The following is a 16,283-nucleotide window of genomic DNA, read 5'->3' as shown; positions in this document are numbered from 1 at the left end:
TCAGAACGAGGGAAAAATAGTGTATTGTAGTGGAATTCAGTGCAGTATAAATTTCCATATGCCCTCATATGGAGCAAATTTGTGTCTTTAGAGGATTCATATTGCTCTGTTACACTATATTTTAGGCCTGGAAGAGATGGTGCACCCAGATTCTCTCTGCCCTCAGGTACTGACTCATTTCTCCCCCGGGATTTTTATCATGAGAGACTTCTATCAAAGCCTTCACATTAATCAGATGTTCTATCGTTTGTTGGCAGTTATCTGCACTCTTGTGACCCACCGATAATCCACGGCAACCTGACGTGCGACACCATCTTCATTCAGCACAACGGCCTCATCAAGATCGGCTCAGGTCTGCTCCCAGCAGGGCTTTTTATGTTACTGCAAGCGGCACTGGCCACACATGTTGTGGATTTTGGAGACTTTCTGGATTCACTAAATGAATCTCTGCAGTTTTACAAAACAGAATAAAATATCTCAATTACGCTTAATTTTCTTTCCACAGTGTGGCATCGGCTATTTGTTAATGGTAAGAAATAGATAATTTTGTCGTAGTTATGTTTTCATTGGTGTCATATCAATCATTAGTTTACCCTAAATAATCTCTCCATGGTGTTTGTGTCTTGTCTAAACAGTGTTTCCAGATGCCAGCGTCCATGGGAAAGGGAGGCAACATCGTGATGAGCAGAGGAATCTTCATTTTTTTGCTCCAGAATATGGAGGTAAGTGAATTTTGCCTTCATTCATTCTGAACTGAATGATTCACTGCAAAGTGGAAATTCACTTTAAACTCAGCTGAAATTGGTAAAAAATCACGAAACAGACCGCAAGTTAGGGCCTGTCGCTCCATGTTACGCTTTTCCCGCAACAGCTACGTCAACAGGATCTTTACATAGCTCTGAAATAAGCAGCAATTTGCAGCATTTTCTGCGACCTAACGACTGTAATTGTGTGAGATAATGATAATGTATCAGCATTAGTGAAGCCACAGTGAAATCGACTGGCCACAAAACATTCGTGTCATTCCACACAAGTAGTTTGGAGACATTTTGTGCCACTGTGATAACATAGACAGGTTTATGCTGTGTCTGTGTCATTAGGCTCAATCTGAACTGCAAAAACTAACTAAGACTAAATAACTACATTTTCATTTTGGGGTAAGCTTCTCCTTATAATTATCTATGTGTCTCACCTCCCTCGTGTTCCCCTTTTCTGTTTCTAGCTGGCGAAGATGATTATGGCATAGACATTTTCTCCTTTGGCATCTGTGCTCTAGAGGTGAGAGAAACAGAGTGTGTGTGTGTGTGTGTGTGTGTGTGTGTGTGTGTGTGTGTGTGTGTGTGTGTGTGTTTATGTTTGATTGTGTTAACAGATTATTTGTTCCCATAGATGGCAGTACTGGAGATCCAGGCCAATGGAGATACTGCTGTGTCCAAGGAGGCCATCGTCAATGCAGGTCAATCTCTGGAAGACCCTCTCATGAGAGTGAGTCTCATCAATGCTTCATGTCCTAAATATACAGTAGTGCAAGCAAGGAAACATTGAGATTAAGACAAACTGTACCACTCTACTCTGTTAACACTCGACCCCCCCACACACACCACCTTGCTTCTACTGGTTGATTCATACCACATGCAGGGACTTTGTACAGTTTGAGAGTGAAACATGCCAGTAAATGCTCAGTAAACTGGCTCATAGTGTTGGACTCAGTGTCTTGTTGCTTCCTGCAGGAGTTCACCCAGTCGTGTTTGTGTCACGAAGCCAAGCTCCGTCCTACGGCTCACGACCTTCTGTTCCACCGAGTCCTGTTCGAGGTCCACTCCCTCAAACTGCTCGCCGCCCACTGCCTCATCAACAACCAGTGTGAGTTTCTCAGCCGACACGCCGAGCCTACGACAGCAGAGTCTCCCCTTTCAATCCCCCACGACGATGTTTACTTGTTCCTGAGTGCAGGCAGATCGTTTTTTAATCACTTCCAAGTGTTCGTGGAGCAGGTTTTAGAGCTGAACCAAGAGTATGTTTCTGTTTCATGCTAAATTCTTAATTTGGCTGAGCAGCCAGTGTTATTTGTCGTGTGTTATGCAGTGTGTTTGCTAGCTTTAGCACACAGTCTGGTAAATTAAGGTTTGAAAAAAGCTGATTTTGCCAATAGAAATCTGTTTTAATTCTGTATTCATAGTTCACTAACGTCCAAACCTGCCCTGCATCTACAGACTTGCTTCCAGAAAACTGTGTGGAAGAGAAAACCAAGTCCTTTGACCCCAACGCTGTCATGGCCGAGATCAAACATGAGGACAGACAGGGAGTTCAGCTCAAGTAAAATCACACAAGCACCTCACATCTCAGCTGAATATCCTCTGCAGTATCAGGCACAACCCCCTCACCGTGCTCCTCTGTCTGTTCCCTCATGTCTGTAGATATTCCCATGTGTCCCCTTTGGAGCTTGACAAGTTTCTGGAGGATGTCAAGTGAGTGGAAGTGCAGTTTATGACTCATTCTCTGTCCTTTTTTACTCTGTGACTGCAGCATAAAGTTCCACATCCTCTCCTCTCCTCAGGAACGGGATTTACCCCTTGATGAACTTCGCCTCGTCCCGGCCTCATCCCGTCCCCCGAGCACTCTCTTTGTCGCAGGAGCAGGTTGAGACGGTCAAGACGCCGACTCCTGAACCCCAGGAGACAGAAACCCGGAAGGTTAGACTTTCAGACATTAGATACTCATGGCTGCATGTCTACGGCGGTTGAGGTTATATGTCGTATTTTATTTTTTTCTGGTTCAGCAGTAGATGTTGCTTATGTAAAATGTGTAACAGGACCTGCATGTGCATGTCTGTTTATTATTATTAGTTGTATTTATTGTTATTATTATGCAATTTATTACCACTCTAATCATATTAAAGATATTTTTCCGTGCTTATTATACTCGAGTGTTTTTTGTCTGCTGGGGTTGCAGGTTGTTCAGATGCACTGTAATTTGGAGTCAAATGAAGAAGGGACCAAAACTCATGTGAGTCACATAGTATTACAGGTACTTTGCCCATTTTAGTGTAAACTGTTTTGCTGGGCTTCTTATTAATACAAATTAATCATATTGATCTCCATACAGTACCAATGGAGTGCAACGTTTATTTTGGAAGTTCACTCAGTTATTGTGGTTAAACATAAATCCAGCTTGACTTTTTGATTCCCCCCTAGCTCTCTTTGTTTCTGAAGATGGAAGACAAACTTCACAGGCAGCTTAGCTGTGACATCCTTCCAAGTAAGTAACGATGTGGCCGATGTTGTTCTGCATTTTTCTTATTGTCTGCAAAGTCCATAAAAACCACAGAGGTGTCGGTCTGTCTCTCATTATCTTCCGACTTCCCAGCCTGTCAAACCCAAGCCCACTGGTTCCCACTGAAGACGTTAAATGTCCGCAGTAATTTAATGAAACATGTGGACGTTGTGGTTTTTAAAAAATGTTGCTCAAACAGGAGTAAATAGTGCCTTTGTTGGGGACTATTTTCAGTGGCGGATGTGGTGTGCATGTGAGTATTTACAGCAGCGGGATGGTGTCAGATAGTTGTTGGATGAAAATTGAGCTCTATGGCACAAGATGAATAAGCTACAGTATATCAGGCTTTGGATACACACACTGTTTGTGTTAGCTAGATCAATTCATTGTTGGTTTTTGGACTTTTTATGGGATTTGTTGACAATAAGGAAAATATAGAAAATCACGTCAAATATCCCAAAATAAAATATTTTTATCACACTGAAATATTTCATGTGAAACTTTCAGCTGACACCTCCAAAGACCTTGCCAGTGAACTTGTTCACTACGCCTTCATAAATGAGGTAACGCATTTTCATCATCAACAATAGAGAAACAATGGTTTGATTTACTTGGATTCCGCGTCTGATCTGAAACGTGTTTCGTGTGCTGTGTAGGAGGACAGTGAGAAGGTAGCAGGATTCCTGGAGGATGCCATCAGCCGACACCGGGTCCGAGCGCTCGCCTCTGGGAGCACGCAGTGAGGGAGGGGTCACGACAGCGGCTGGCCCAGGGGCCCGGGCGTTGACCTCACGGATCAAGAAAGGGAGAGGGCAGGATCACACAGCCAGGAACTGAGAGAGTGTTGGGAGCTGACCCAGTTGGGGATAAAAAGGGGACAAATACAGAAAGAAGCTGGGCCTTGACAGTCAGTAAATCATCCCAGAGAGAAGGAGGGAACGCCAGCACTGAAAGAGGAACCAAAGGCACCTCTGCTGGAGGGCCAGAGGCATCATGGCTGTGTTCAGCAATCCCACAAAGCAGTTGAACATTGACAAACTCCCTGCCTAAAAGGGCTATCATGCCTTAAGATATCTTGACAGCTTAGGTTTTTCCATAATGCCACTATTCAGAACGGATATGTTTTATTTACAAATGCAGCAGCTATGTATTCAGAAGGACGTTATATTGCTCATAAGCCTTGTTTGCACTCCAGTGTCCACTTTGATTGGTGATTGTTTACTTTGAGTTGTAAACAAAGTAATTTACTAAAACCTCCCTCCTTCCCAAGCCAGAACCTTCAGTTTATTACCGTTTTAGGAATTTAATATTCCGTCCAACATACACTGTCAATAGTCATTCAGTTGACTTATTTATTTTTGTTTAACTGTGAACAATAGAAGCTTTGCACAAGCCTGTTTTTTTTTTTTTTTTTTTTTACTTTTTATGACGTCAAAAATTAACACACCTCACTGCACTCTTGGGTTAAAGGCTACTTCTCCCAGAGCTAAACACACCATGCCTACACGCAGTGACAAGCAATGAGATGATGCCTCTCTTTTAGCCTGTAGTGCTCTTAAGGGTTTTCCCTGTGAAAGTGTTCCGAAAGCCAAAGACTTGCAAAGTGCCTGATATGGCAATGTACTTTGGACAAAATCTCTTAATTAAACGGCATCATACCCAACTTAGTAATTTGTAATTGACCTTGTTCAGGCTGAGTTTTACAGTTTTGAAACAAGATGCAGTGATTCTGGTGAGTTCCCACCTCTCACCACGAATCCACATAGTCAGCCTGTGTGAATGTGAAGATGAAGTTAACAGCCAGTGATGGCAGCTTCATCAAGAGCTGCAGCTGTTTTAAATTGGACATAAGGATAATGCGATAATGCTCTCCGCTGCAGTCAATATTACTTTGGAAAGGGCTGCAGCCTGTGTACAAAAATTGGAATTCATGATTTGATGCTTGTAAAATAAAATCACACTCCTATATAAGTTGGAAGAAGGGTGTTGGTGACTTAACACTTGTTATAAAAATTGCCATATTGTTGATAAATATATACTTATTTCTACGGTACTTCCCAAACCTTCTGAAGATGTTTTTGAACAGCAAATTTGTTTTGCAGATGTCTCCAGAGGTGTTTTAAAGGAAAAATCTACCCAAAAATCTTTCAATTTGGTTTTCGTAATCAATAAAAATTCTAACCTATGAGTTTTCCCATGGCCTGCAGGTGATAAAAAATATCTGACAGAAGAGTGGAATATTTTGCTTTGAACACTTCATTTCCCAGTATTACGTCCACTGTAGTTTTGTCAGACAATATCAGCCTGAACTTTTGGAAATGATTGCACTGCAGCCCACACAAACACAAAAATAGAATACATGCCTGTGCCAGATTTTCTGTCAAGAACCCAGTCTTGGCACGTAAGTGATCACCATTTGGGTGGATTTTTCCTTAACAAAACAGCAAAAAACAATGGTGAATTGTCTGATCGGGCTTCAGCCGTATACTCTTGTTTGTCAGACTCACTTAGCTCTGCTTCATTTGTTTCCCGGGGTCTGTAAGGTCGCGATTTCATAACAGTTACACTGCTGTACAGTCATTGCTTACAGTACTTATTCTACTCTGTGTCAAGTCTTCTTTATCAGTGTGTGTCTCTGGAGTCCCAGACATTCACCCACCAGAGGCTGTGGTGTACATATTTGTTTGTGGCTATTAAAGGGGTTTACTTTTAGGCAAAATGTCAATGCAAAGCAGTGCCACTATTGCTCTCATCCGATCTAATAAGCTGCATGTCTTAATAGCCTGCAACCATTCAGAACTTTGCATTTTGCCTTTGTCAGTCACCGTTCAGTTCCAAAAGGGACGTGACCAAGAAAATGAATGTTTAGACTGCAAACATGAAAACAAAACATCCATATCAGTCTTATTTTATGTCGAATGACTTTTCTTCCCGTGAATCTGTTGAATGAAACTTGCCTTTGAATGTGTTCTACTTAAAACCTTTGTTAAATATTGTAGCTACTGCAATTAAATACATGACAATAAAATATGTGTGACATGTTGGTTATGTCTGAAATTATTAGGATTTATTTATTATTCATTAGGATTCTTGGGATATGAGGCACATCCCAGTATATATTGAGTGTGTGTATGCATTAACATTTTTTCTAGAAATGCAGTAGGCATCTCTAGTTTCTTTGTAATATAAATTAGAGTGATGGAGAAAAAATACTTTCACTTCCGTCAATCAGGTCATATCACAGAGCTATATTCACTGTTGCCAAACTAAACAAATTTAGCAAAAGGAGCAGCTTAATTTTTTTAGTTGGTGCACATGCTAATTACATTTAGAAGTCAGTAATATGAAAGAGCAACCATCTACAAGGAATAGGAAATTATTACTGGCAGAAGAACAAAATGTGTTGAGGTTATTGAAGTGAAACCAATTTTTAGCCAATGTTTTAAAGTGTGAATCTGACAGCATTTTAAAAGTACATTAAACAGACACAAGAAGTACTTATTGAAAGACATGTCATATGCTACTAACAGAAAACAAAAATACTTTTGATTTACTTTCAAATTAGCATGGTTTATTCTGTAAACTAATTATAAGACCATGAAATTTTAGATTGAGCTATGCTTATCCCAAAAAAATCTGGCACTGGGTAGTTCATCTGAAACCTTGGTCGAGAAATTCTTTATAATAAGAAACATAAACATTGTAGTAAATGAAGCCAACAGCAATTTGCCATCAGATTCTCTGACAGGCTGGCTAAATATTGGCGGGCTGGATGTTGTTGTGCTCTGCTGTAAGACACTACTGGCAGCTAACTTCTACTATGACAACTACATGCATTTAAAACTTCAACTTGCTCATGGCCATCAAAATTTTGGACACTTCCTATTATTATGAGGGTTATAATTTTTGTTTAACAGCTGCCAAAATATGTAAACCATTGCAATACAGTACCATTCAAAATACAATATTATAGTGACACATTGGCAGTGGAAATACACCTGAAATTCCTAATTCGGTCACAGAATTTAATGTCTCCACATTTCTAATACCTTTAGCTGTGACAGATTAAAAAATGGAAGGTTGTGTCCAAAATGCCCTAGTCCCGAAGCCCATCAGTTTCATCGCGAGGATTCAAGTATCGCGATAACTTCCATTGAAAATATCAGAATCTCGCGACCGTTGCGGGGTGTGGGCCTTTCCAAGAAGGTGTGCTTCATGGCGGTTACAGAGACTGCGGTAAATAAATTCCTTGATTAAGAGACACATTTACATTTTTCAGCTGCAGTGGTCGTTGCGTAAGTAATACGCGATGTCTGGTAAAAATTTAACTCTACTTAATATCCTGTAAATAGATGTTGTATCTCACTGGGGAAAATGCAGTTTGCTTCGCGCGCCATAGTAATGAATGCCTAACACTAGCTACCATCAGTTAGCGCCTGCTAGCAAGATGTCGTTGTCGTAGGCTAAATAGAAAGGAGGCCTCACTAAATCGTGTAGTGCTGTTTGTAATGATAATGAAGTAAAGGTCATTAGGGTGGAACAAAAAAGGAGTCATAGTTAAAGTCGACTTTATCTAAACACGTATTCGGCAAAGATTTAACTTCGCACAATATTGGTACTTTACTTAGGTAACGTGACGTTATGTTTGAAGACCGTCATTAGCATTAATGTGCATCACGCTAGCTAACGTTAGCTGGCTAAATTCTAAGGAAAGACGGGCTGGCTATGTTTGGATTGCAATGTAAAATAATGCTAGCTGCCTATTTCTCTTATTGTTAACGTTAGTCTGAAGGCATGTTTTATTTCCCCTAGAATTTGTTGAATTGTTAAAGCTTCCCCATCAGTCCTCTTCCCCTTGGGGGCTTCCCTGCCTCAGTCTGGTGGACCCAGCGATTAGCGGGTTGCGTAGGTAAGGAGTTCGTCCGGTCCCACTTGGTTTAAATCCGGGTGTATTTCCTTTATATGATAGCATATTTAATAACGTGTGCTGTGTGAGGTGATGTGACTTCTAATTGCAATACAGGAATTTTCTCACTGGGAAGTTATATTTATGGGTGTAATTGTTACATACAGGCAGATGTTTATGCTCCAGGTCCTGTTCTTTAGTCTTTGATTGATGTTAATAAATTGCTATTTCTGAATTCCAGGGAGGAGAAGCTCTGACGATGGAGAATGGACAGGGCACAGGCTCCAAGCTTGGCCTACCGCCTCTCACCCCAGAGCAGCAGGAGGCACTTCAGAGGGTAAGAACCAGCAATGTGCCTCTCAAAATCTAAATAAGTTTTCACCTTAAGTGACTAAGCCATATTTATAAAAGATTGACTTGCTGCATTTATATGTAGATTTACAATAACTGGGTTAGTACCGTTGATGTAAACTGTAAAAATGTGTACATGTGAATGTACTGGTACAGTATCTGTCAAAATGGAGTCTAACTAATGATAATTGTTTGCACACATGAGGAATTTAAGGTAGTGACTTTTCTTCTTTGCCAGGCAAAGAAGTATGCCATGGAACAAAGCATTAAGAGTGTGTTGGTGAAGCAGACCATCGCCCATCAACAACAACAACTCACCAACCTGCAGGTGAGATATGTAAAAACTTTTGTTACTCTGCCAAAGAAAAAGTTTGTAATGCGTGTGTCGCCTGTCAGTCTTGATTGTAGACAGAATGTCTTGGCCTTTTCATACACTAGTAACTCAGACATCTCTTGACTCAGATGTCAGTTTTTGGTAAAGCTCTCTTGGAAGTCTTACTCCCTTCTCCACCATGCTGTGAAAAAGACCTTGTGTAGACCGTGTGCCCTTGCTTTTGCCTCTGCTCTTTTTCAGATGGAGAAGATCGTCTTGAAGGCATTGGTTATCATGTTAAATGCTTTGCACTTTTAAAGGGGACTTGTTTATGTTTATTGCTGTGTGGTTATTTGTAATTTAGATAGGGGAGGCAACTCCCCAAACTGTATATTGTTTAGAGGGAGTGTCTGAATACAGTGTTAGCCTAACCGCTTTTGTCTATCTAGCAAAGCCAATGACAATTATGAAAAAGTAAAGCTAAGGGATATCTAACCTACTTTTCAGCACTTTTTTCATCTTTACTGTCTTTCAGATGGCAGCAGTGACAATGGGCTTTGGAGATCCTCTCTCACCTTTACAATCGGTCAATAGATTATTAAATTTTTTTCTGTGCGCATTCCCAATGGAAAAGGACTGTTACCCTTCTTTTACTGGTTGCTTTGGCAACAACCCCTGCCTTTTTATCTAACCAAACAATGCATATTTTGTAAGAAAACATGGCTTTCTACTTCTAGTGTACCTGCAACCATGTCCACGATCCTTTGTCAGATAAATGACTTGTCAGTAGTTGAAGCATTTTCTTACTTGAGTCGCAGTGGGATAATTTGCATTAGTATTTTTAACAAAAGTTAGCCAATGCTTTTTGGCTGTTGACAGGCTTTTTAAAGGGTGAGAAAAGTCACTTCTCTTTGAAAAATATGCATTTGCTCGATTTAAAACAAACCTCTTGGCATGGGACGAAAGAGGGATAGCAATCCCTTTAATGGACCAAAATGAGAGAACTGCTGGAACAGGGATCTTTTTGGCCATCTCAAAGTCAAGTTTTTTTTTTTCTGTCAGTGACGAAGTCAGCTTTCCATTATGTCACGAAATAGGAACATGTTTTTCTTTGTTGGTAGTAGAATGAAATTAGTAGAAGCAGACTGATTTAAAGGCATCAGTAGAACACAGCAACCATTGGTGGTTAAACCATCCCTCCCCTTAGACTTAAGAAGAAAGTTTGAAATGCTTTCATCAAGACTATATATGGATTTCGTTTGAACTCCACGATTACTTTTGTTACCTTACTTGCATCCCTGGACTACAGGTCAGTTACTGAAGCAAAATATTTGTGAGGGCTGTGCATGTCAATCACTTCAGTGTGTTTTCCTCCATATGTCTGTTCAATAGTAACAGAATAGAGGCCATGTTGTAATTACAAGTGGTGACATCAATATTTTATAACTGTTATACATGTTAGCATTTTTTTTCCACACAGTTCTGTCCATTGATTACAGTATCCCATTATTGCCCCATTTACCTGTCCAGACCCCCTAACATGGAATTGGCCTCTAACTATTTTTGGGGAAAGCAAGCACAGTAGAATATATACATTTATTATTAGTGTGTGTGTGTGTGTGTGTATATGTTTGTCCTCATTCTTTTTCTCTCTAATGCTTATCATGTGTTGTTTTCCCCGGTTTGCAGGTGGCAGCTCAGAGGCAACGTGCTCTAGCCATCATGTGTCGGGTTTATGTGGGCTCCATATACTATGAGCTTGGTGAGGACACCATCAGACAGGCGTTTGCCCCCTTCGGCCCTATCAAGAGCATTGACATGTCTTGGGATTCTGTTACAATGAAACACAAGGTCAGTATCATTAAACCAGTGTTGAACACGGTATAAATTCTGCTGTTCCTGCTTAATTGAAATGAATTAAAGCTCCCTAAGTCTTGTCAAACACTCAGTGTTTGTGGTCTGTTTCTATACTGTCCATCTGTGCAGGGGTTTGCCTTTGTGGAATATGATGTGCCAGAGGCCGCTCAGCTGGCGCTGGAGCAGATGAACTCAGTCATGTTGGGGGGGCGAAACATTAAGGTAAGTTGTCTGGAGATGAGTATCTCTTCAGGTCTTAGGAACACATGGATAAATGGGAAACCACATCCCTTTTTTTTCCTTCTGTATATTTTTGGTGTGGTTTAATTAAAACAGGATTTTGGATTCCTTTCCAGCATTTGGGAAACTCAGTCTATTTGAAAATTAACTGCTTTTGTAATACTAAAATGACTTGTGAAATTATTCATATGTTACTAATGTCTCTCTCTTTGCTTGTCTGTGTCTGTTGATTTCCAGGTGCGTGTGTTGTGTGTATGTCTGGGTGTATGTTTAGTGTACTGTCTGTCTGTGTGGGGTGTTATGCTTCCATGATTTCATTAAAGCTATTTTAGTGACCAGTTCCAGTAGGATTTCCAACGGCGCGTGGCGTTGCTCTGTGTCCATGATGTGCCGATGATGGGCTGCGCCTGGTTGGTGTTGCTTGGCCGCCCCATCTGTAGTACAGATCCCAGTCCCACTTGGATGCTCGTCTTATATAGGGTGCTCAGTTCTATTGTAAAAGAGAAGTTTGTCAGTGCGTAGCCGTAGCATGATACATATAATGCGTTCCCGTTCCGGTGCTGCCACCAGCTCAGCCTGTAACACTGCATGAATCTGGTGTTTCAAAATAAAGCTGCAGTTACTTGTTTAGCACTGTTGTAGTTATTTTGTAATTTGAATCGCAAATTAAGGGACATTAGTTATTACATAAATGGAAGGCTCTATTTTCTCCCGTAATAAGAGATGACAATTTGTCTATTTTACACAACTCATCGAGAATCGAAGTGTCAGTCCAGTGGTCAGATTCATGTTGATAGTGAATCCTAAAGAGAACCTTTTTGTTTGACAGTCTGACAGAATTTGTCATTTAAAATGGATGGAACTTGAAAAGTGCAAGTCATCACCATTGTACTTAAAGTTAATTTGACCACAGTTTAGTGTTCTAGTCATGTCTGATAAAATTTAATTAAATTTTATTTAGTGCCTGGTGGCCGTTGTAAGAAGGATTGAAAAACAGGCTGTAACTGTTGAGTGCTATTCAAAATCGCTTTATCAGATCTTTTAAAAAGTGTAGAAATGGACATTCACCTAAGCATAAACAAAGAGCACTTGACAAGATAGCAGTGCCGTGATTGTAGGAGCAGAGTAGCGTTGACTGAACTTGGTCGCTGCCAAAAGTCAGCACTGTAGGGATTTAGAGTTTGCGGGAGTGCGTTCTCGTTTGGTTCTAAAAAGCCCTTACTCAGTAGCCCTGCTGGTATGATCTGTGCTATAGGTTGGGCGGCCAAGTAACATCGGTCAGGCGCAACCCATCATTGACCAGCTGGCAGAGGAGGCGCGCGCCTTTAACCGAATCTACGTGGCGTCCGTCCACCCTGACCTGTCAGACGATGACATCAAGAGTGTGTTTGAGGCCTTTGGAAGGATCAAGTCTTGCACGTTAGCCAGAGACCCCACCTCAGGGCGACACAGAGGCTTTGGCTTCATTGGTGAGCTGGAGGACCCTCATTCGCTCGTGCTCTTTCTGTTACATTGCCAATCTTCTATTAAACACTATTTTATTCACTTACAGAATATGAAAAGCCTCAGTCAGCCCTGGATGCTGTGTCTTCTATGAACCTCTTTGACCTGGGGGGTCAGTACCTGCGGGTGGGCAAAGCAGTGACTCCACCCATGCCCCTACTGACCCCCACGACCCCTGGTGGTCTGCCGCCTGCTGCAGCTGTGGCTGCAGCGGCAGCCACCGCTAAGATAACGGCCCAGGCAAGTATGAATCCCTTCCAAAGGGATTTAATGGCCTTCCAGGTAAATATAACCCAGATCTAGCTAGAATTGACACCAAAACCACAGATAATATGGACATAGATTTTCTCTATTGAGGTGACTGGGAGAAGGCCAGTTTTGTAGGGATCATATAAAAACAGTAGTTGCCCTGACACGGAGTCAGTTTAACAGAAATATGAGACATTCTGGGCTTAATCTTTTTTTTATCCAGTTAAATGTGTTCAAAACACAAACAGACTAAAGATTAATTTCCTTTTGTAAATATACATTGTATAGTAATGTAAGTAATTAAAGCTCCTCCCATTCACTGATTGGGTGTGTAAGCTAAGAGTCTTCTCTCTTAGTTAGCACAAACACATTGACTGACACTTTTCACTCAACAGTCACAGTGGTGAACCAGACAGTTGTGTTCCTTGTAGAATGTGTCATTCTTGAAAAGTTTCTTAACATCACTGCTTATATTTATGACTTACTAAGAATAGTCTATTTTGTTAGTAAATCTGTTCTGAAATGATGCTGGTGACCTTGAATCTCACTTATGAGAGGCAAGGTTGAGCTCACTCTGTGCCATGCTGTGTGATCGTTGACTGTGCTGCCTTGTGCTGTGCTCTGTGTGTTTCCCTTACCTAATGTCTTCGGCCCCCCTCTCTTAAGGAGGCTGTAGCCGGCGCATCAGTCCTGGGGGCGTTAGCCGCGCCCCAACTTCTTGGTCAGCAAATGGGAATACCTCAGGCTGTTATGGCTGCCCAGGCACCAGGGGTCATCACAGGTGTGTACCAAGACATGAGTGAGTGCTCATTTTTTTTATAAAACCAGGAGTTTAATAAATGTTGTGCTTTATTGTCCTGTTAAAACATGCAGCTTTACAGACCTTTTAAAAGACCCCGTTTAAACTGCTTGCTTTGGTTTGCATTGAATAATAATTGCATGAATATTATTTATGTTGGTGTTCTTTGGGTAAATTACTACGTGACTATTTAAAGATATAGGAAAAAAAACATACACTTTAATTACTCACATTATCCTCACTATAACTGCAGTTTTGAACATGGCTGCAGAGTAATTGTAGCAGATATATGCTAGAATTTAGGGTCTTGATTTACTGGATTTTGGTTAAGAACCATGCTCCACATAATGTTTGGACCACTGTAGTGAATTGCAGTCCCCTTGATGTTACCAAACTCATGGAAATCTAGACTTAAAATCAGGAATTAGTGCAAATGTAACCTCCTTTGTGGGAGCATTGAGCTGCTAGAGTTAACTCTTTAAAAATAGACTGAATGGGAGATATTTGAAGAAGGTGTTAAACTGCAGTCTTTGAAGGCGCTAACTGATTTCTCTGGTACAGATTGCAAAATGAGAATCTCAGATACAAACTTTTGATTAGCAACAGGATCAATATTTAATTTAATTTGACCCCATAGTGAGTTGTTGATTATCAACTCAAATTGGCATATGTTCAGTAATTGTTTTTTTTGTTTGTTGAGTGTTCCTATTTTCCCATTTAATGTCACTTACGGTGTGTCTGCCTTTATCTAAAAGGTGTTACTCCAGTACGTCCTCCCATACCAGTGCTTCCCCAGGTTGGTCTTGTGAACCCTGTGCTCGCATCACCGCCTGTCCTGTCTAATCAGGCCGGTGGCTCCAACCAACAAGAGCGAAAAGAAGAGAAAGAGGAGATGTTGCAGGATGGTACAGGGCAGGAGATGTTGAGTGACCAAGAGCACATGAGCATCTCAGGCAGCAGTGCCAGACATATGGTGATGCAGAAACTGCTAAGAAAATCAGAGGTGAGATTTGGGAAATTTGAGTGGATACAGCAATTAAAGCTTTTATTTACTCCTATGCGTTATCAAAGTGATTTTCACACTTTACATTCTGTTCCTGCTCTTCTCCAGTCCACAGTGATGGTGCTTCGAAATATGGTTGGACCAGAGGACATTGATGATGACCTGGAGGGCGAGGTGACAGAAGAGTGCGGGAAGTTTGGCTCTGTCAACAGAGTCATCATATACCAAGAAAAGCAAGGAGAAGAGGAGGATGCTGATATCATTGTCAAAATCTTTGTAGAGTTTTCCATGGCCTCAGAGATGAACAAAGCTATCCAGGCCCTCAATGACCGCTGGTTCGGAGGTCGCAAAGTTGTCGCAGAGGTGTACGACCAAGACCGTTTCAACAGCAGTGACCTCTCTGCATGAAGTGTCTGAAATGGTTCACCATCCCCATACCTGTCGCCCAGATCATTTCAGCCACAGTCACTGCAGCTTGAGATGCGGGCCTCTGAAACTTGTAATTATGTTTTTATTTTCTTCATTTTTTTTTTTAAATTGCTGTTGATATTAATGTTGAACTCCCCAATTGGGGTAATTCATTAAAAATATTTACGTGTCAGATTTTGCTTTGTGATCTGTGAAGACTCCTTTTGGTGCAAGTTTTAAATTTTTGTAATCCTACCTTGTAAAACATTTAGATTTTCTTTGGTTTAGCTCTTTTTTTTCTTTCATGAAATTGCCAGGACATGTAAACACTCTTTTCTTTTTACAATTAAAGGTTATTGTTTGTCCACAAAAAGTGTGATGCATTGTTTTTATGAATGGTTGAATTCTTGGAAGGACTGTTATGATTGAAGAATCCTCTGATTTTGATATGTATGTAAACACAATTTTGTGTTTTGGTTGCTGAATAGCATTTGATTCATAAGTAAAAACATACTGAAAGCATTTGTTGATGTCCAGGATTTGTATTGGTTATTCTCAAATGGAAGTGCGTCAGTTGTGTTTGTACAGGGGGTGAACACCTCACAGCATAATAACCTTTCAGACTTTATGCGGAGTTGTTTTTTTTCCCCCTTTATAATTTCTGAGACTTTACTGGATATGCCATAGTTTTTTAAACAGATTGTCACAAGGGGTTTATATTTTGTAGCAGATGCATTGTTGATTATTTTGCACTGTGCTTGGGAGATAATGTTAACAAGTATTTTTTTCTAGATGTACATCTCTGCAGTGGCACCATAATTAAAGCTTGTGTGTCATCTGCTTGCAACCAGTGAGATAATGGAGAACGCCTTGTAAGTGGATGCTTGACAAATTTATATTTATTGACTATCACCCTGATGAGAAACATGATTGCTTAACATGTCACTAAACGGTAAAGCAAATACTGAAGTAATGAAAATGAGATTGCCTAGATGCATGGTTTTGTTCACTTGTGCTGCAAGACCTAGAAAACCTTTTTCTTAAGGCTGCTTACTTGCACATACTGGTAGAGCACTGACTGCACGCATGGCTAATGACTGGAAAAGTCCTGTTATTTTGGATGATGTGGCAAAAAATAACTGTTGAAATGACTTAATCAGCAGTGTAAACTTTATGAAATTTGCTTAAAGAAATTAAACTTTTATGAACGTCTCTTATGACTAAATCATTTCAGAAATATCCCGGCATGATAACAATGTTAACTAATTTACTAGTATGAGATTTGAAACAGCTTTTGTGGTACTGTATCCGTTGAAGCTAACTGATATCCGCCACTAGGTGGAGCTGTAAAGTAACGTGTAGCTTCTGTTACAGAGGCGCC

At 40.6% G+C, this 16,283-nt stretch overlaps 2 protein-coding genes across 9 annotated transcripts in view; both read left to right on the top strand.

The window, feature by feature from the left end:
* LOC121623762 (nuclear receptor-binding protein 2-like) overlaps positions 1-6,305 on the top strand; it is a 35,460-nt gene extending 29,155 nt beyond the window's left edge. The window contains exons 5-18 of one of the 2 annotated variants that reach the window (XM_041961196.1): positions 126-166; positions 258-352; positions 506-529; positions 636-722; positions 1,223-1,278; positions 1,390-1,485; positions 1,731-1,863; positions 2,214-2,316; positions 2,418-2,468; positions 2,558-2,693; positions 2,953-3,006; positions 3,195-3,258; positions 3,781-3,836; positions 3,930-6,305. In XM_041961196.1, coding sequence (XP_041817130.1) covers positions 126-166; positions 258-352; positions 506-529; positions 636-722; positions 1,223-1,278; positions 1,390-1,485; positions 1,731-1,863; positions 2,214-2,316; positions 2,418-2,468; positions 2,558-2,693; positions 2,953-3,006; positions 3,195-3,258; positions 3,781-3,836; positions 3,930-4,016 — 1,083 coding nt within the window. In that variant the 3' untranslated portion in view covers positions 4,017-6,305. The remainder of the gene's footprint in view (positions 1-125; positions 167-257; positions 353-505; positions 530-635; positions 723-1,222; positions 1,279-1,389; positions 1,486-1,730; positions 1,864-2,213; positions 2,317-2,417; positions 2,469-2,557; positions 2,694-2,952; positions 3,007-3,194; positions 3,259-3,780; positions 3,837-3,929) is intronic. The other variant, XM_041961197.1, reaches the window with a different exon arrangement.
* Positions 6,306-7,444: 1,139 nt separating this feature from the next.
* puf60b (poly-U binding splicing factor b) lies at positions 7,445-16,114 on the top strand. 7 transcript variants are annotated; one of them, XM_041961485.1, is made up of 12 exons: positions 7,445-7,509; positions 8,086-8,182; positions 8,421-8,516; positions 8,769-8,858; positions 9,379-9,429; positions 10,533-10,694; positions 10,830-10,922; positions 12,196-12,409; positions 12,493-12,725; positions 13,359-13,491; positions 14,247-14,494; positions 14,603-16,114. In XM_041961485.1, exons 3-12 carry the CDS (start codon positions 8,439-8,441, stop codon positions 14,900-14,902), a joined length of 1,602 nt encoding a protein of 533 aa, XP_041817419.1. In that variant the 5' UTR covers positions 7,445-7,509; positions 8,086-8,182; positions 8,421-8,438; the 3' UTR covers positions 14,903-16,114. The 7 variants fall into 7 exon arrangements, with proteins under 7 accessions (XP_041817419.1, XP_041817425.1, XP_041817422.1 ...); XM_041961491.1 differs by lacking the exon at positions 8,086-8,182 and having other exon boundaries at positions 7,448-7,509; XM_041961488.1 differs by lacking the exon at positions 8,086-8,182 and having other exon boundaries at positions 7,461-7,509; positions 12,493-12,683; positions 13,359-13,473.
* The last annotated feature ends 169 nt before the right edge of the window (positions 16,115-16,283 follow it).

The sequence above is a fragment of the Chelmon rostratus genome, chromosome 20 (genome assembly GCF_017976325.1).
Source record: "Chelmon rostratus isolate fCheRos1 chromosome 20, fCheRos1.pri, whole genome shotgun sequence".
Classification (NCBI taxonomy): domain Eukaryota; kingdom Metazoa; phylum Chordata; class Actinopteri; order Chaetodontiformes; family Chaetodontidae; genus Chelmon; species Chelmon rostratus.
This window is presented reverse-complemented; position numbering and strand designations above follow the sequence as displayed.